The sequence below is a fragment of the Prinia subflava genome, chromosome 4 (genome assembly GCF_021018805.1).
Source record: "Prinia subflava isolate CZ2003 ecotype Zambia chromosome 4, Cam_Psub_1.2, whole genome shotgun sequence".
NCBI lineage: Eukaryota > Metazoa > Chordata > Aves > Passeriformes > Cisticolidae > Prinia > Prinia subflava.
In genome coordinates this window covers 28147582-28168600 of record NC_086250.1, presented here as the reverse complement: position 1 = coordinate 28168600, position 21019 = coordinate 28147582, and the positions used below count along the sequence as shown (strand labels likewise).

Sequence of the window (21019 nt, the reverse complement as noted above, 5' to 3'; positions counted from 1 at the left end):
TTTCATTTTTAGCTGAATGACTGTAAATGCAGGAGAAAACTCCAACAGTCCCAGTATTTTAAAAAACAGTACATTTTTTTGTGTTTCTGTTTCTTAGAAACAATAAATCAAATATAAAGCTCACTAATTGTTTAAGCACTTACCAGATATTCAAAAACAAGAGTCAAAGACTTGTCTGTGTGCACAATATCATGTAACGTAACAATATTTGCATGTTTCAGATCTTTTAATAATGACACTGCAAGAGAAAACAGGAAGAACAAAATAAGTGCAAAATAAATGAGGAGTAAATGCAATTTCTAATTAACATCATCCATATAAGCTATCTGGGTTTTTTTAATTGAAAAGCTATTTTAGGGACATAAAACTCATATAGATCAAGTTAATAAGAAAGGTATTTAATCAAAACACCAAACATACACTTGAGTAACAATCTTGTATTTCCTAAACTATGCATTTCAGATGGAAGTAATTCTATTAAATCTATTTTGAGTCCCTGAAAGTTATTCACTAACAGCAGTATAATTCCGTAGTTAATCATCCATTTGTAATACTGCATTTCAGATCACAATCACCCCATAAAGGAAATAAATTAGAAACAAAACTCTCCTCTCAGTATGTCTGGACTATAATTTTACTCATCAATACTAATAGCAATTGCACTAATGTCCCGTGTAGCCTATGTATTTCCAAGTACTGATAATGCTTTGGTCAAAAAGAAATCCAGAAGTATCAGAAATTTTAGGAAAAAAAAAAAAAAAAAAAAAAAAAAAAAAAAAAAAAAAAAAAAAAAAATTACCACCTTCTCTTATGGCTGTGCATGGTGCTCCCTCTTCATGTTCCAGGCGGATTTCTTTGAGAGCTACCAGATTCTCTGTCAATTTACTTCTCCCCTTATAAACTGTGGCATAAGTACCCTATAAAATGAAAAAGAAGGGATTTTTACAAGTTTTTTCCTTTATCAAAACATTAAATAAGAAAATAATAACTTCTGTCTGAGGATCTAACAGCTTTCATTTTGCATATGAATAGTTTTTACATTATATTTTTTTGACTATGTAAAAGTACAGATATATTATTTTAAGCACAGAACTGAACTCACAGAAGCCACAAGGGATGTATATGTCTAACAGCTCAAAATTACATGGAAACCTAAATACCACAGAGCTACCAAAGAAGTTGGATCAGGTAGCATTAAGTTCACTAAGTTCACTGCTGGGATCACTTACACTCCTGAAAGTCTCTCTCTGACTATGGATACCTAGCTCGGGTATCTCTACACTATGTTATGTTTCCAAAGGCTGCAAACATACTCTTCCACAAACTCAAAGAAAATATGTAACTCCTTTGGACAGCTTCTTGTCCTCATTACATATTTTTAGACAGCAAGAGATACAAAACTCTAGAGGGATATTAAATTAAGACAAAAAATTCTGGCAAAACAGTAGGCAAAACTAATCCCTGCAAATGCCACGAAAAAGCAACAAAGGTACAGAAACTGCCCTAGATAACTACAGTACTGTAAGACTCTGCAGAGGGATCTGAACAGGCTGGATCCATGGGCTGAGGACAGTTTTATGAGGTTCAACAAGAATGAGCACCAGGTTCTGCACCTGGGTCACAACAACCCCATGTAGTGCTATGGGCCTGGAGAAGAGTGACTGGGAAGGTGAGCCAAAGGAAAGGACCAGGGGGTGCTGATGAACAGCAGCTGAACATGAGCCAGCATGTGCCCTGGATTGCCAAAAAGGCCAGTGGCATCCTGGCCTGAGTCAGCAACAGTGTGGCCAGCAAGGCCAGGGCAGTGATTGTGCCTCTGTACTCAGTACTTGTGAGGTGACACCTCAAATGAATCCTGGGCCCAGTTCCTGGCCCCTCACTGCAAGAAGGACAATTGAGGTACTGGAGTGTCCAGGGAAGGGTAATCGAACTCGTGAAAGGTCTGGAGCACAACTCTTATGAGGAGAAGTTGAGGGAGCTCAGGGAACAAAAGGAAGTTCAGGGGCATCTTACTGCTCTCTACAGATGCCTGAAAGGAGCAAGTAGCCAAGTGGGCATCAGCCTCTTCTCCCAGGTAACAAGTGACAGGACAACAGGAATAAGCTCCAAGTTGCATCAGGCGGGCTTAGATTTGATAACAGGAAATTAAAATGTTTTAAATGGAGGACTGACTGCAGTATCCCACAGCAGATGCTGACCAGCACTGCTTCCTTCTACAATGTTCACTGCATCCCATTTCAGTGCTCCTTGTCCAGTTTTGATCCCGTTGGTCAACCTGAGTCAAACTGGACAGGAATGACACTTGGCTCCTCCTGAATTCCCCTGTTCTCTGGAAACCAAAGGCTGACTGGAGGGCAAAAGCTGCTGCCCCTCCAAGTGTTATGTAGTTCACTTGGCAGCCCCTGGCTGGCTGCCCAGTTCAGGTGTGCAGGCTTCTTTACCAGACCATGCACAGCTATTGCCTGCACCTTGCAAGCACTGGTCTCTAATCCATCATGAGTGTTCCAACACCTAAGTCATGGCAAGAGGACACCAGACTTAGTGTTATCAAAAACATAGTGTTACCATCAACGGAATAATTTTTCCTATCTGAAAAAAAAGCCAGCCTATAGAAGAAAGTCACAGCACATTTGCTAATGGAGTCTTGCTCTTCCCCAGCTCTATGACAGTTTTCCTGTTTTTTTTTCCTTTTGCTTATTATATGTGCATGAACATTTGTGTGGTTGTGACATTGGTACACATGTTGAATATGTTTGGTTTACTGAAAAAGTAAATTCAATAGATATTTTCAGGAATATGGAAAATTTCAGTTAAACTCACATAAAATTTTACATAGGATATTGTCACCATTCCAAGAGAAAGCTATACATACCTCTCCAAGCTTTTCTAACTTGATATAGGTTTCCATTTTTCCAAATCCAATTTCTGACTGCAGTGAAAAGAAATGGCAAATTGATCACTAAAACCAAACAATTCATTTGTACATCATTTAATGAACAAGCTAAACTTCATTTCAGAAAATTAAATGAGAATACTTGACTAATACTGCACAATTCCATTATTTTAAAAACAAATTCACACATTTTGATATAAATGCATCCCAGCAACCAAGCCCAGTGCTCAGCCTGTTAGCCAGTTTACTGTGTATCCTGGAGGGACTGTGAGCTGAGTTACACTTAGACCAAAACCTCATTTTAACCTGCCTCCTACTTAGGTCTTCTCCACTCTTCTGATCTGATTACTACTACTGAGGTTGTTACAGCTTAAGTATGGAAGTCATCTCAAACTAGTCCATCCTTTCTCTAGTTCAGCATAACCATATGCTGCTGCTTTTTTTCAGAATAACCTTATTTGTTTGCTATGTTCAAGATCTTAGCTCCAAGTTTCCTCTTCCATTCTGACTTCTCAATGCCTTTCGGATTAAAACTTCAGAAGAAAATCCCTAAGCATCATTCCTCAGCAAGCTTCAGCTTTGTCTCAGCAGTTCACATTTCATACCTTGTAACTCCGAGTCTTTGTGTATTTTACTTGGATTTATTTATTCACCTTCTCTTTTTTTGTCACCAACTTAGCTCTTCAATGCAAGCCAGAAGGGTGTGCCTGCCTATGTAACACATTTACTTCTGAACACTGTAAGATCATCACTCTTTTCTTGTTCAAATCCACTGCTATTCTCATATAACACTGTTATCTCTTACGATTATTTGCTCCTAAGACCACTGTGAATTGCACCAAAGCGTCCTATTGTTCCTGTAGTGTAAATAATGTGAAAGTAAATATGTACGAATGTGAACTCTTGAAGCAATTTACAAAATGCATATAGCCTGTTACCCTATCAAAATCCTGAACTTACAGGCTTCATGGTGTTATGCTTTACTGACAACTGAACACACACTGCAACAAAAGAGCCAAGTTTTCTCCTCAACATCACCCCGTCCTTTCACTTCCAAATATAGCTCTTTACTGGCTTTCTCTTTCCAATAAACAATCCTTTGACTCTAAGATGTCTTCAGCACCTAGATCCATGTCGCATGCTGATTTGCTCCTAAAATCTGATGGATTTTAAGTTTTCTACTACTTCATGGTAACACAGGGTAACATAAATACTGTCTACTGTATTAAGATTTGACAACAATATAATATGAAGGGAAGAAAAGTTTAATTAATACTTAGTTTTCAGAACACACATATGAAAATAAATCCAAACTAAGGGTAAGATCTTGCCTGCAAACATATTTGATATATCTAGGGAAAAAAACCCCAAGTATGTAACTATATTAATATAACAGAGCAATTCTGCTTTACTAAACTAGTGTTAAAATTGAAATGTATAAGGAGACTTTAGCATCACACACATTTAGGAGCTTGCCAAAGACAAACTCTTTATCTCAAAATACAAGCAAAGTTGATATTTGCTACCCTTGTAGGCCCAGTAAGATTTTAAACACACCACTGATATAGGTGCAATGCTAGCAAAATAAATATTATGTTTCCAAAGTGCTTTTTGACCTAGTTAAACAAACATATCTTGAAGTGAGTATTAGATGGTATTAGAATTAAAAAGACAGGCTGCTTAGTTTATTGGAGAAACTAAAGAAGAACTCATAGCCATTGGTCTTGCTATCACCAAACAGTCTGGAATTTAAAAGCCTGGTTTTTAAGAAACTCCAGTGTTTTTCATTAAGATTCATAAACTTAATATCTGTTTAATACAAAAAGCATCATACAATATTTCCCACACACAGAAGACAGGTATTGCTCAAGACCTGCTTTACAATGTGTTGAAATTTTTGATCACATCTTGGTTCCTTATTACTTCTAAGAAAAAATAAGTTATAAATTCTTCAAATTAAGATCAGTTTCGTTTTTACTTCAGAAAGATTTTGAACTGTTTCACATTTTTCAGAAATATGCATCTATCTTGCCTTACACAGAAAACAGTGATGCACAGTATTTACAGTCTTTTACTTCCAGTGAGTGTGCATACAATACTGCACATGTATACACAAAATGCAATTACTGTAAAAACTAATTTTTTCTTGTATTTCAAAGAAAACCACAAAACCTAAAGTATAACAAGTGCTCACCTGGTAATTTTTATAGCATTTTCCCTTTGATTTCTATTAAATCTTGAAAAGAGACATGCCTTTGAAGCAGAGCACAATAGTCATCTATTGTAAGTAAAAGTCTGCTAGCAGGCTTTCAATGACAATTTAAGAACAATGAGTCCTCGGGTTTCTTTTTTTTTGAAAGCTTAGTTTGAAATCATAGCAAATGCATGCCTGCATACCACAGCACTGCTGGCAGGTTTCATTTTGGACTTTAAAGCCCTTCAAAAAGGAAAGCATTTTAAAAGGCGAAACAAAACAACCTTGTGACAGGAAGCTGATTCCAGGCACACACCAGATTCATTAGAGGGCACTGTTTTTCTGTCAGTCTTCTCAGAGGTAAAGAGGAGAGAACTTCATCTGCTCTCAGGGGTCACCGTTAAATGAGCAAGGGAATTCAGATTTACTAGAAAAATTCCCCCAGCCCCCAAATACTTAACTCCACTGGCAAGATTCTACTGAAAAGGTATTTTGCCAGCATCTGAAGAGAGGTTTGGGGAAGTCTGCTCCTCAGCTCCATGCTATCGCAGCAACTATGTGGTGAATGAGAAAATTCTGGCACAAGTATTTAAGCCTGACACATTACCATTACTTTCAGAACTTCACTAAAATATTTTCCATTTTTTTAATATTGTTTTTGCAAAAGGTGGCATACAGATCAGAGCTTTTTTAGTCCAGCACACTAATTTTTTTCTTTCAGGGAGAAAATACTCAAACACTGCTTTGTTATAGACCTTATTCATAACAAGTAAAATAAATATATTTTACAGTTAATAAACCTACTTCACTATATGCACTTTCATATTTATTCTTCAGTAAATAAGTAATTAAATCAAGAAAACAACGTGCACTTAATAAACCTATTCAGTTTTTCTCTGTGACAAATTCCTCACCAATGAATTTACTCAGGATGCCAGTAACAGTCTAGCAATTCTTTAAGACCTCAACACCTAAGAATACTGATAGCCGAAACTATGACTGAAACATAGCAATTAAAAAAAAAAGACAGTAATGTTTGTTTTTTATTATTTCAGGGATATGCATAATTTATATGTACAAATATCCAAGTTTTCTAGCACTTATATGCTAATTACAGTATAGGAATCCTCATTCTGTCATCTCTAAGGAAAAGACTTATTTTTTAAAGTAACCCAATAATCCAAAAAGGTGTATGTGAATTTGTTCCTTCATTCTTTTAGGAAATTACATGTGCTTTAAAGAAGAAAAAAAAAACACCCACTATTGTCTCCACAGCAATTCTGAGAAAGAAGTGTTATCAAATTCAAAAAGAGCAATGAGGAGGACCTGCCTTCATATTATGCTGCTTTAGGGCCCTCCTACTAAACCCCAAGGGGACTCAGCCTTGACCTAAGACTGCGTGGCCTATTTGCTCAAACAGATCATCCCTGCTCTAAAAAGCAGAAGGATTTAAGTTTGTACTTCGGAAGTTGAGTTTAGCCACTGACTTCAATAGGTCAAGACCTTCACTGAGAAATACGACAGCACCAAGTTAGCAGAAGAAAAATGAAACAAAGTGTGCAGTTCTTCGCTGGATTTTGACTACTACATGCTGGTGGTCAGGAATAAAAAAGTCCAAGTGGAGATGAAGCTGAAATATACCTCTGGAATACAGGCTTGTGTGTTAAATGGATTCTGAAGACCTAAGAGGTTGGTTAGAAAGGCAAGTGAACTACACTTACCAGGGATGCTCGACGAGAACGCCGACTCATTGGCTGGTCAAAGGGCGGGCTGTTAATCTGCAGTTTCTCCAGGTAGCCATCGGGTATCCTGATGTCAGCAGGCAGGGACAAGCGCTTGTTCAAATCCTGCAGCAAACAATGTTAAAAAGAGAAGGGAGAAGCAGAATTCAGAACTTCCTAGAACATCTTTTAACATCTGTAGTGTTACTATATAAAACTGAAACATCTATACAATGAAAAATAATCTCATTGAGAGGGTTTAAAAAGCATATTCTCTTCTTAAAATACCTCAACTTGCTTATAGAACAGGTTAAAACATTACACCTGTGCAAACTTATTACTCTGACCAGAGGAATGCAGTATTAAAATGCATTAACTACATTGTGGATAAATACATTGAGTTTAGTCGACTACTTACAGAGAACTGGAACATCAGAAACTGAGAATTCAGAGACTTGTGGATGCATTGCTTTTTATATAGCAATTACTTCACTATTAGAAGAGATTTCTCTAATTCAAAATATATTACCCTCTCTTTCTCTTGACTACAAACAGCTACAATCTTAGTCCATCTTTTCCAGTCTCACAAAACAGAGTCACTTCATTATTAGAGTCAACTATTACAAATATTATTACATTTCTTTTATTTATAACTCTTTACTAAAGGATCTTTTGAAAATGAAAATGCCATTATATGAAAGCCTTTCTCTCTGCAGCATATTCTGTTTTTCCCCAGTATATTTTTTCAACAATAACATACATTATTTCTAAGACAAGAGGGAAACAAAATCACTTCATCTTTTATCAAAGGGGGGGGGGGGGGGGGGGGGAAGAAGATTTTTTTGGGAGGTGGCTGCACATTTTTATTGTTTTTATTTTCCATTTGGATTTAATCTCAAACATGCCAAGGAACAAAAATATTAAATATTGTCTTAAAATGGCCAGTCACCTTCTCATGAGATAACAGGACATCATAGCCAGACTCACAAAAAATGGGAAGTCATTTCTGAAATCATGGAAATTGGTTTTCAGTGTAGGTAGTTTATCCGAGTAAAGAAAGCAATGCTCAACATCGAAGTGTACAATCTGTCTCCAGTGAGTCTACACTGCAGTTAAGGACATCTCTGGAAGCATCAGAGATGCTGTGTTCACTGTTTTCACACTCTTCTCCAGCACAAGAGGTAACTCTGTACTTCTGCTGGTAGACCTAAGATTTAATCAATACTGACCTGAGGGCAGTAAACCCTTCTTGAAGGTACTCTTCTGTCTTACCTATCACCTCCAGCTGAGCATCCTGAGCTAACCCAAATGTTGGCAGCTACATCCCTGTTTGGATCCCCTCAGGCTTGACCATGTGCTTCTACTCATGTCTGCAGCAGCTTTAAACTATTTCAGCATGCTAAATCATCAAGAAACTCTCAGGCGAAGTACATCGCTTGCTGCCAGCTTTGTGCTCCAAACAGGTTCAGTGTAAGGTCAGACAAGCTCACAGCCTGAACACAGGGCAAGAGAGGCACAGCAGGACAAGCCCGGGAAGCCGGCAGCCAAATTGGCTTAGGCTGACAAAGAACTGGATCATCAGACTTTTCCAGACTTGAGATCTTGGTGAACAACTTGCTAAGCTTTCAGTGATGAGAATGTATTTAAACCATGTATGTGCATGACCTGTACACATACCTGGAGCAAAAGCTAAGCAAAAAATACCAATTAAAGAGATATATTTTGAAAAACCTAAGTAATTTGGGAATTAGTTGGATCTCAGGTAGGACTGAAGTGCTAATATATATTCCCCTGGATGGTTTACATATGCTATTCACTATGGCCACCCGATACATGTGGAACTTTTTGGAGAGATGCCAGCAAAGCTCTCATTTCTGGCAGCCAATCCTCCCGTTCTCCTTTTGCTTCTCACATCTCCTTAGGTACAGAGCACAAAGTCTGTTAGCTTATGCCTTGCTGCCCAACATGAGCTTTGCACAACTGGAAAAATCAGTGTCTATTTTCAATCTAGTACAGAATTTTTTAATTGTCTTTAAACAAAAAAAGTGCTGTTAACAAAATGGCAGCTTTGACCAACATTTTGAATCTAACTTAAGAGAAAACAGAAAGTATGGCTCCATTCTGGCATACTTTCTGATTTATTACCTGATTTTCAACTTGCATATTTTAAATGTCTTAAAACACTGGCAACGGTAAAACTGCCTGTGTGGCTTTTTGGTGAGTGGTAGAACCAAAAAATTGTAACAGGACCCACAAGTATTCCTAGAGCAAAATAGTATTTTCCACCACAGTACTTTCCTTCTTTTTGCCAGGCTCTGCTAATAGCTCTCTCCTACTGAAGAGGGTTTCAGTATGAAAAAAACCCTATTTCATCCTATAATTTACTGCATTCTTCAGAAAATTCTGGTAGCTGTTCACTACAGTTGAGCACAAAGGAAGGCATGCCATGATAACTTAAAGACAGCAGCTTTGACATCTCACTGCAGAGTAAAACCATGAAACTGCTGGAGCAAGACAGTGATGACTGGAAAAAGATCAGCATCAGTCTCTACCTCACCTTCCTAATGTACTCCCAGATGAACACTGGCCCATATATTAGCTTTTTGCTTTTTCTGATGGCTCAACAACAATTTGACAAATACCAAAAGAAAAAAAGATCAATGAGCTGAGTTTTTCAATGTAACTTCCTGAACACAACAGATACTACCACTATTCTATAAACTCTGTGACAAAACAGAGTTTTTCCTACTCTTACCTATTAACTCTTGCGGCACAGAAACCTATTGAGTTGTGTTCTCACTGTCCCACAGTGCTTGTTTAACAAGTGTGTTTATAGGGATTTTAACAGAAAATGTTTATAGGGATATTAAAGTTATGCAACTCAACTCAAATGCCCCAAGAAATACTGACCTGATTATACCCCAAAGTTCTCCATACGCATGTTCTCTCCCCTAATGGCACTCATGGTTGGCACAGCTGAAGTGGTGCTTCAAATCCACCTCCACAAAGCATTCCCAAGCATACAAAGTTGATGGGTATATAAGAAGAAGGAAGCAAAGGCAGCCTTCAGGCTGCAATGGCAATTTGAAAACTATGCCATTAAGTGTGCACTGTGCCTGCCATCAGGAAACACGCACCTTTTCACATGGAGGGCAATGGAAACACATCAAGTCTAAGATTCTACACAGGTACAAAGAATCCATTACTTTGAAGCCCAGCTACCATAGAAACAAGATAAAATATTTTAGGCACAGAAAATATGACAATGGGAGGTAGACGTAACTCTATTACAGAATTCCTATTCCTTCATTCTCAAAACTTCTGCCCACACCATTTTTGCAATAGGCCCCATGGCTTTACTTCAGAGATTCATGCAACATCCTCAGTTCTAAAGCAAGACCTTAAGCTGTAAACTTACATTTGGTGCTGCACAGCAGGTTGTAGAGTTTGAGTGTAAGTACTTTGTGCTGCAAAGGCCAAACTCTGCTTCAATTCGGGTAACCCCCCAAAACCAGTAATCCACTTTTACATAAAACAACAACTCTCATCTCCATCCCTGGCAATGTCTTTCTTTAAAAAACCCTGATAACACACCACAACCTGAAGGGAAGAGGGGATATTTTTTTTTGAATTAGAATACCTGATGTTAGTAACATTTCTTTCCCTACATTTGTAATGCAGTAGACAATATATGACAGCAATCGCTCTTTTTCTTCCCTAAAGAAAAAAAAAAAGTATTAAGTGCCAAAAGCCTAAATTTTTGTAAAAGTATAAATAAAACCAAAACAGAATCAATTCTCTTAAACTGTTTTGACCTGAAGAAAGGTTCTTTTCTGTGAGAAAAGATTGATAAAGATTTCACAGAAACAGCAGTGAGTACTTTATAGATTCTTCCTCCTAATGATTTACACTATTATACTTCCAAAACTCATGCCTATCTGGCTATGTTAGAATGTCAACCAAGCCAAGACTTCCTTTTTAAAACCATACATTAAAAATTGTTACCTAAATTGCTCTGTCACCAGCCAGAAACCTTTTATGACACCAATATTTGAAATATCATAGAATTATATATAAGAAGTCCTCCTCTCTGTATTACAATTTTCCTTTACCTAACTCCCTAAAATAGACAAAACTGAAGAAAGTAATTTAGACTACAAACCCAAATGCCTGAAAAGAAGGGAATTAATATGTTGTTCATATTTGTCTGTACCACCTTAATTCCTCCCAGTTTTTGCAATAATTGAAGCAACCATCTCTTGGGAAAAGCAAGCAATTATAATTAAATGCTATACAGTAACATGAAAGGGAATTCATTAGATGTGCATGAGAGGAGTAAGCACAACGTTTCCTAGTGGCTAAATAGAAAAACTGGAAACTAAAATTATATCGTGTGGCACATTTGAAAAACCCAGGTAGTATAACAAAAAAAAATGAGTTAATTGAGATAATGTTGAAAGAAAAGCAAGAACCTGCCACGCAGCTACCAATTTTGAGCCTTAAGTGTTCAAGACCAGGCAGCCTGCTGACACTCAGGTAGCCTGGTCATCTGATGGCAGCAGGACACTTGTTCTCCCACTGTGGGCTGACCCTGGTGAACAGTGAAGTCTTCATCCAGTGGAGCACTCACTCTGTGCTCCCACAAAATGCAAAGACTGAAGGATGGTGAGGAGACTTGTAGCTACTTGTGTAGCTAACAGCAGTTTAATAGGGAAAGCAAAAGCTGCCTGCCCGAGCAGAATTGGAAAAGGAACTGATTCACAGCTTCCTATCAGCACAAAGGTGTCCAGCTGGTTACCGCAAAACTGGGCCTCAGCGTGCACGTGGCTCAGGAACTGGAAGACAAATGCCACAGCCACAAACGTCATTCTTCCTCCCTCCTGCTCCAGCTTTTATCACCAAGTGCCATGCTGGATAGCATAGAACAGCCCTTTATCCAGCTGGGTCAGCTGTCAAGGCCAGGGGAATCAACCTGTTTCCCTGCTGGTGCTGACCAGCCTTTACAGCGAGTCTGGCCTTGGCGTAGGAAGCCTGGACCTGCCCATCAGATGCAATCACCACCTCTGCTCCCTCTGCTGCTCCTGCAGCCATCCCACTGCAATCCTGCTACTGCTGCTTTACCAGCAGCAAAACCTGCTCTTCTAAACCACATGGCTTGCTGCTGTTTTGGTGTGACACCAGGCTGGAGGGCCAGCAACAACAAGAAATGGATTTTTAAGAATTTATAATTGTCTTAAATCTCTGTGGAATTCTGTGAAGCAATGAGAGACTTTCTGGACGGAGCACTTTGCTTGCACTTATTTCAATGACCAGCTGAATATAGTGACCTGTTAGCATTTCCCATAGGAAAGAAAAAACTAAAAAACTTAAACCAAGGTATAAAATGTCTTGCTGCAATGCTGTTTAAAGAAGTCATAAGGAAGCATATAAAATTAATGGCAGGGCTGAATTTTCCCTATGCTCTTTGAGACTGTCAACACCACAGAGCTAAATGTCCTTTTATTAATACTAATTTTGCATCCCTTTATAAATCTTCTAAATTTTTAAAGGTAGTAAATTAGAGCAACTCCCGATGTTATTTTATGTATCATTTTTTAAACATAACAGGTGTGTAAGTGGTGTACACAGACCCTCAACTATGAGAGAGAATCTGGGTACATTCCTTTATAATTCTTAAGAAGCAAGGGTTTACTGAAATGCAAAACCCTAGCTTTTAGGGGCAACAAAGTACTTCAGGTAAAACAAAAAATCTTTTAGAGATTTGAAACTATATTATTTTCTTGTATATAACTTAAGATTTATTTTTCCAAATGTGGTCTAATTTATGAAAAAGCTTTTGTCAATTCACAGCATTTTCTAGTTTATTATTTTATACTTATCCTTAGGGTCAACTTGCAACGAAATATATCAGTACTCAATAAATGTGGTACTCCAAATGATCAAATGCTTATGGTTAACTGTGTGTTATTTAATGAGCTATTTTTTGATCCAGTTCCAGATTATACTCTGGAGAACATATTCAGCCACCATTTGATTTGTTAGGGGAACTGTCATGCTTGTGGCATTCTCCTCCTCTTTCTACAACTTAAAAACACATTTTCTATCCTCATATGCAATGCTTATTCTCAGTTTTGCTTTACTAGTGGTATTACTGACAGAGAAATGCATCTATTTTTATAATTTGTCTGAAATGAGTTTCACATTTGTCCTACTCTGCTTCATGGCATATAAACACACAAGCACTTGTGACACTAATATCACTTTGTTTTCTGTGGAGATAAACTACCCTAACTTGTGCTTATCTTTATCATCTATTTTTAATACCAGCTACAGCAAATGCTCTTCCCTTTTCTTTCATCTGGCTAACATCCAAACGTGTTGCTGTAACTTGATGTGGAAGTTCCGTCTACCACCGACTACTTACACTTGGGCACAAGAAAAGGAGGCAGGAATTCCAGCTTAAATTCTGCAGGTTGTGTGAGCTGAAGAATTTGACATCCTATGTAAACAAATTTGTCTTCTAAATGAAAAACAAACGAAATAGAACCTTGCCCCCAAACTTGGCCTGTTTTTCACACATGTAAGTAAACCCCCAAAATCCTAACTTATAATTTCATTACCTCTGGTTCTCTTCTGGATAGCCAAACATACTATTGCAAACATCAGCTTCTTCACTTGCCACCCACAGGAAATTATTCACAAGACTTTAATACTAGAATTTTGTTACCACATTCTGTTTTTCACCTCTGACTGTCAACTTTTTCCTTAGCTATCTATCCTTTTCTCATCTCCTATTTCCATAATACAAACTTACCAGCTATTCTTTTTTATAACTGCCTGACTTGACTCATTTAATACTACATAGTACCACATTGTGACATATTTCAGGAAGTCTCATTCCTGACCAACAGGTAATTTTCACTCCTCTTCAACCCTGTCAGAAAAAGTACATTGTTTTACCTATTGAATAAACCTATTTGTATTTGTGAAAAGAACACTGTTAACATTTTCCACTTAAAATCAGGTAGTATAACAAAAAAACTTACGGATTTCCTTAACTCACCTTTTTTTTTTGCCAAGATGCTCTACACAATTGAGGTAATTTCACTGAAGTTAACAAAGATGATTCCAGCTCAGAACAGACAAAATTTGAACTCTACATATTAAAATTGCTGTAAAAAGATGTAACTTGAAACATTCACAATTTTTAGTCTGTCTTCTGTCAAGTCATTTTGTCTTTGACTAACATAGCTCATTTAGTCAATAAACACAAATATTTATGATGAAACAGAAAAAACATCATTAAACACAAAAATACATAACCAGAAAATTGCCCCAGGGAAGGATTTGCTGAGGTCTTCCAAGACCAATTTTAATTATACTACAAAAAGCAAAAACAAAACCCAGACTACTTTTATTTTTAACCTGTAACAAATGTGCCAATTTGTAAAGTGCTCCTTTCTTGCTCCAACAGTAAGTCTCTCTTGTACCTACAGGACTACAAGTGCTGCTAATCTTTGAACTGATAGGCCATTTGAGACTAAGTGCTACCACGATCACAGCTGCAACTGCAGCAAGAGAGGGAAGATTTGTGCCTCTTGTCAGAAAAAACTTGAAGGGAAAACCCTGATAAACATCAGCCTCAGTTCACTCTTACTGAATGTTTCATTTAACAGCTGAGTACCTCCAAAGCCAGTATTTCATTGCCTGTGGCCAGATGTTCCCACTGCTTCTGCAGGAGAAAGGGCTGGGTGTAAGAAGAGTCTGTTAACTACGCCTTGCAAACAAAGGAATTATCCCGATACAAGGTTAGGAGCCAAGGGGAGTAGAGGAAGCTGTCTCTGTCAGTGGATGACACAAACTATACTGCCAAGCTACTATACACCAATTCTTATAGTTTGTGTCATCCTCATTTGGCTGTTCTGTTTATTGGTGAGTTACATTTCCAGACCAATCATTACTTAAGGTATGTACTTACTATATGGCAACAGACAACTTGCTGGTCACCTCTCCCTTAAAATTTAGTTAAATTTTAATTTTTAATTTAGTTTAAATTTCAGTCTTTTAAGAGTTAAGATTAGGAATCTGCTAAATTCCATCCATGAAATTTTGTTACAGCCTCACAAAGAAAAAAGGATTGCTCTTCTAAGTCTACAGACATCACTCTGATGGCCCAAACAATGCACTGTGGATCAAATGAAAATGCTCTTGTGTAAGCATCAGTCAGAATTAGCCTTCTCACCAGCTGTAGTGAGCACCAGTGAGACATCTCAGCTGCAACCACAGGCTGTTCACTAATAAGTCACTGTGCTTTTGTTCACTGGAGAATGCTTAATGACATCTAAAATACTGCATCATATAACCCTGTATGCAACACAATTCAACTTCATTACATGCTTATTGTAAAAGAACCTCCAAAATCAACCAATTTTTATGCTATTCTTTCCTAGCATATTTTAACTAAGAATGTGTTATATGCTACCTCATGATACACAAACCAAATTAATTTTAACACATTACCTTGTGCCAGTAAGAATTTAAACATTCTAATATACAACTTTTAATCATGTACTTACTGTATCATTTTAGTATCAGACACCATGTAGAGTTTTTTTCTGACAGTTGCCTAATCAAATCTCAGTGCATTTTTGTCAAATGACAGCACTGGATCCTCTACAGAATTATGACATACAATAAGACTGCTAGAGGCAAAAGTAAATATAATTTAAAAAAATCCCAAAACAACCAACCCCAAACCAGAGAACACATTTGTAGAAAACTGTTACTTGGTTACAACTCTGTAGATCTTCAAGGTCTTGAAGAAAAACACCAGCATACCCATGCACCAAAAGAAACCCACAGCATCCTTGCAGCACACTATTTTAATAAGTTTATAAATAGGCTTCAATTACCATAACCAAAAAGACTATTTTAACAGCTGGGATGAGTTATCTATACCAGTCCCTTATATATAAGCCATCATCATTCCCCCACACAACTGACAGGTTTAGCTATAATTTCATTATAATGTATAAAGTGCATTTCTTTTCTGCCTTAGCAGCGTGATTTATATCTGAATATTACATTTCTCCTTTATACGGGACTGTTGTTATTGTTACTATTTTACTGAAATCATTAAATCACAATTATTCACTTACTATTCTGCTAAATTTGAGGAAAGGGTCATCAAACAACCTCTTCTGTTAGCAGCCATAATGAAAATACAATCTTAAGATACATCTACAAAGGATTATTGCTAGATCTCACACCACAGATCTGTCCTGATTTTCAACCAGTCTGTTGAAATGCAACACAACTTAAGAAAGCGTCAATTTTGAGTATTGAATCAAGGGACTTTTTTACATTTGGGACAGAATTGACCCAAATACGGTGGAATTCATTCATCAATTAAATCAAAATTAAATCAAAAAATTAAAATCCAAATATGCTAATTGAGTACAGAAAGCACTTTCAGAGATTTTGTCATGAGATGGAGCCCACAGGCCATTTCAGACTCCGAAGAAATACCACTGACCACAGACAATGCATGTTCTCTTCCTCTTGTCCAACATAAAGACAGTTTGTCACATTGCATTTTGACATGCTAGGCAAAGACAAGGAGCCAAGTGTAATCAGCGAAATACTAGTATTACAAATTCTAGGGTTAAATCTCTGGTTTGGGACTAGGTGTCACATTCTCCCAGCACATCTAGAGTCATCAATCAACAAAGCAAGGACTTTACTGCCAGTAGTTGAAGAACGTTATTGCCCATATCTACAGTAGCTGTCGTTCTCAAATAAAAATGTAAAATAAATATAAATAATATAAAAATTGAAAGCATAGAAACCAGTATTGCAAGCAGATATCTTTGTTTTTATTTACTTTAGCATCATGAAAAACTTAAAAATGCGCTAAGCATCTTTTTCACTAATATTTGCAACAATTAGTATTTTTGAAGGCACAAAATTAGAATTACAGGTCAATAGGTTTTTTTTAAGCAGGCAGAAATATGAATTCTGAACACTTTCTTTTGCAAAATACTTTTAGTAAGAATTTTCATTTCATGGATATGCTGCTTATGTTACCAACTAGCTGAAAAAAACCTGCTCTTTCACACATTTTTCAAAAAACCCACAGGCTGTTGTTTTATTTACTTAATCTCTCCCATTAGTTTTAAAGAGAAAGGTTTAAACTGTTCAGCACAAACACAGTACTCACAAACTGCATTCCAGGAGCTTCTATTCACAACCAATGAAACCAAATCAAAATAAATACATGTGTCATAAAGGCAGTTTTGAAAAATATGAGAAAGGAGAAATGAAAATCAAATGTGAGACATTAACTTTCAGCAAGTATATAAACACACAGGGATTTTGTGACAGATTATGCCAGAAACACTTGAAAATTCTTCTGGTTCTGTTTGGTTAGTTTCTGGCTTTTGTTTCGGATTTTTTTTGTTCGGTTTTGGTTTTTGTTTTTATTTTTATTGTATTTATTTTTATTATATGTTTTCATTTTATTACATCAGAAAGCTTTTCAGGAAGTGAACTTAAAGAATATAGGAAGACTATGAAAAATAATAACAACCATAAAAATATCTTGTCTGATTTTGTCTGCCTGCTAAATTATCACCTATCAAAATACCACTCTATAGCATTGGCCTCAATATAAACCCTGCTGAAATTCAGGGGCCGTGGCTGTTTGACTCAGTGGTAAGTGCTGGGCAGGAACAGAAGCTAATGAAGCAAGCTCTGCCTCACTTACAACTACATCTTCCTGATTTTTAAATATGGGTTTCTGTATGTTTTCATCAGTTTCTGCAACACAGCAGCAAGAGAAACTGCTCCGAAAGAAAAAAGGTAGTGTAGGTTACCACTTGTAAGAAAAAGGAGGCCAAGAGGAAGGACAAAGAGAAACGGAACACACCACTGCAGAAACATAAACATGGACCTTTAAAACATGCGTAATACTGCGTAACAGTAATTACTAACGCTGGCATTTACACCATCAACATTTTAAGTACCAAATGGTAAATCCCATGAAAAAAGTGGCTAATTAAAAATAAATCAACTTCTTGAATATGAAAATGGGAAATCTGACCTTCCTGGACGAAAGTGTGGCTGGAGCACAGGGTATGAAACTGTACCCCATTACTTACTTCTCATCTGATGCACTTCTGTGATTATGAGAGATGTGTTTTATAGATGACTGAACACATCCAATGTGATACTAGACTACTCCTAAATGGAACTTAAAGGAAATCCAAGTCATCAAGATACAAAACCGAAAAAGCATATATTCCATTCTTATGGAAAGAACATTGCCTAGTGCAGTAACTTCTTTAAAGGACCTTTTGCAAGTGGAATGCAAGAACTTTAGCACCAGAATGACAAAAGTTCCCAAGGGCAAAAAAAGTGTTAACTGCTGATAACAAAGGCAGTTACCCTTTTAAAAAGCCTGGTAAAAGGCAAGTTAAAGTGATCTGTTATCTAAGCTGAAATTCTTTTTCTTGGTGGAGTGTCAGTGTTCTGTAGAAGAAATGAATCTGCCAATCAAATACATCAAAAGGAGGTCCATCAGCTTAATCAGAACCATACTAGTAATTTAGAACACACACTTGGGTTTTTAGAAGAGCGCTTTTGAAATCACCAAGGGTTATGGAAACGTGAAAGTGGGAATTTATAAAAATGGTAACACATTTTCTAGTGTAACCTTGAAAAAGGCTGAGAAAAATGAGACAGGCATGACAGAATGGAGATAGTACAGTGACCACTGAAAATCAAAAGAAGTCTTGATTGCATTCAGCTTCAATTTTTTTTCTGTCTAGTACTGTAATCTTCTGGTAGGTGATCATGTGCTTAGTTCATAGAAGTGACAATCAGAAAAAGCGCGACCGCTTTCTCAGGAGTCAGAGAGAAGCAAATTAGACAAAACCTGATAAATATGGCAGAGAGAGTTCTGTAGCTGCCAAGCACAGAAAGAAGGGGTAAGGAAGAAACTTTGCTCAGAGTAGGTAGTAAAGCCTACTGGGTATACAAGGAAGCCTCCTAGAGGGCAAGATGCCTAGGGCTGAATGCTCAGGCTATGTTGGATAAAGCGGCTTCCTACTTCCAAAACTAACAGCAGAAGAAAATACTGTCCTGCCTGTGACCAAAAGCTTGGGTGAGTACTGCATCCAGTCTGCTGTTCAAGCATTTAAACAATTGAACGGAACTGAGAGTGCCTTACTTGCACATGAGAATGGGGACCTACAAACCACATTCTAATCTGAAGCTTATGAACAAATTCTTAACACTTTTATCAGCTGAAGCATCAATTGATTTTGTGTATTTTTCTTAGGAGAAGGTACACTTGCCCAGGTGGACCAACAGCATGTTGAGTTACTCAGGCTATGTGTCAAGACCCCCTATGCAGTTACATCCCGGTAAAGAGCAAAGCTCACAAAAAACTTACTTTGCATGTACATTTTTATTTTTGGAAGGTGACCATCACAAAACACACCTGCCTACAGCATTGATTCGTAGCCTTCGTATTTCCTACTGTTCAGCTACAAGTACCAACCCTGCAGCTAATTCTCCCAGGGGAGAATTATACCCTATAGCAGTGTGGTAGGAGCGGTTTGATCTGGAACACACTTCTGTCACTAATGTGACAGTCAGATGGATAAGAACTGTTTCTCAGGATAAAATATCTGGGAAACAGGCTGGTGAACAGTGGGTTATGGCCCTCCGCCAGTTCACATGCTAAGACAGCTAACAGACCTTGGACTTCTGGGAAAGGGAAACAGATGTTTCAATTTGCACAGACTGTTTCTCCTTATTTTTTATCCACCACAGCTCGTAATGATGCACTCGCTATCCAGTGCATGGGCACAGGGCCCCCAGTGAACACTTACAGCTTGTAACATAAATTTATATTAATGCATCACTCCTTTATTTATATTAATGCATTACTTCTTTTCCAGCAAAATCAAACTGAAAATGCTTTAAGCTATAGTTCCATGATCTGGAGAAGTGTTTCTCATTGCATGACAAAAGCATGTGCACTCAAAATAGAGATATATGTGTAGACATTCCCAAGCTGTATCGCTGACACTTGAAAAAATTATTCTATCCATTCTGTTTGCTAAACAATTTTACTGACTTAGTAAATAATCATTAATATTAGCATGAGAATAGAAGACACTTTAATTAAAACCTAACAGGTGTTTGAAGCCAAACTCTTCACACAATAGATGCTCACACCTACTGTCAGCATGGTTTCTGCCTGAACAAGTAGAAGGAAGGAGAAAGAAAAAGAAAAAGCAGCTGCTTTACCGACAATTAGTAGCTTGTGGACTATAAGCAAAATAAACTTTATCTAGGCAACAGAATGAGACTCTGGTACTTTCTCTTTGTCTTCTAAGCACATGATAACAAGAACAATCATTAAAAAAATCCCCAATCTCAAACCACAACTGCAGCATTGTCGAATTCAGAACTAACCACGTTATCATCTCCCTGTCACGCTGGCCTAAATTATAACTGATGGGAAATGCACGGGGGATGGGTATGACAGACTGAGAGCTGGTATTTCCATGGCTGCTACTGTGCACGGAAAGTTTTCACCCCAGCAGACTTCTCACTGCAGAGAAGGATTAAGGATTCTTTCTCATTGCACTATCACCACTTCATAATTAAAATGTTTCATATTTAGGTTACATTGCAGTATGATGATTTGCTATTTTCAATTTAAGGTTATGAAATTTCAGCTTTCTATTGCTATGGAGATTCTGCTATAACAAACACATTTTTCATTTCTCTCTCCACTGTCTATTTTGTATTTCTCTAAATGAAAATTTTAGAAAGATCAAGTTTTATTTCCCAACAGAATCTTTCATATATTCTGTAGCAGAAAATATGTCTGCTCTTTGACAACATTTTATTTGTAGCTATGCATTATTTAACTGCAGTGGGGATGGGCACTAAAAATCAGAATGTGTATTCTAATGGACAAAATATCTCAGGGATAATACTACCTTTTTTTTTTTTTTTTTTTTTTGCGCTATTTAGCACTTTGAGTACAATATGCATTTTTTTAGCAAGCATCTAATAAAACCTGGTTGCGTTGCTAATTTTCCAGATTCTAGAGGAAGTTCAAATTGAGCATAAAAAATTTGGTTATAGATACAAAATTCCTATAAGGAAAAGGACCATGTCAAGGTTTCAACT

General features: G+C 37.2%; 1 protein-coding gene across 2 annotated transcripts in view; it reads right to left on the bottom strand.

Moving 5' to 3' along the window:
- CDK17 (cyclin dependent kinase 17) overlaps positions 1 to 21019 on the bottom strand; it is a 90478-nt gene that overhangs the window by 9865 nt on the left and 59594 nt on the right. For both annotated transcript variants that reach the window (XM_063396282.1, XM_063396283.1), the window contains 4 exons: positions 6809 to 6934; positions 2873 to 2929; positions 803 to 917; positions 144 to 238 (listed from right to left, as the gene is read on the bottom strand). In XM_063396282.1, the coding sequence (XP_063252352.1) occupies positions 144 to 238; positions 803 to 917; positions 2873 to 2929; positions 6809 to 6934 (393 nt within the window). The remainder of the gene's footprint in view (positions 1 to 143; positions 239 to 802; positions 918 to 2872; positions 2930 to 6808; positions 6935 to 21019) is intronic.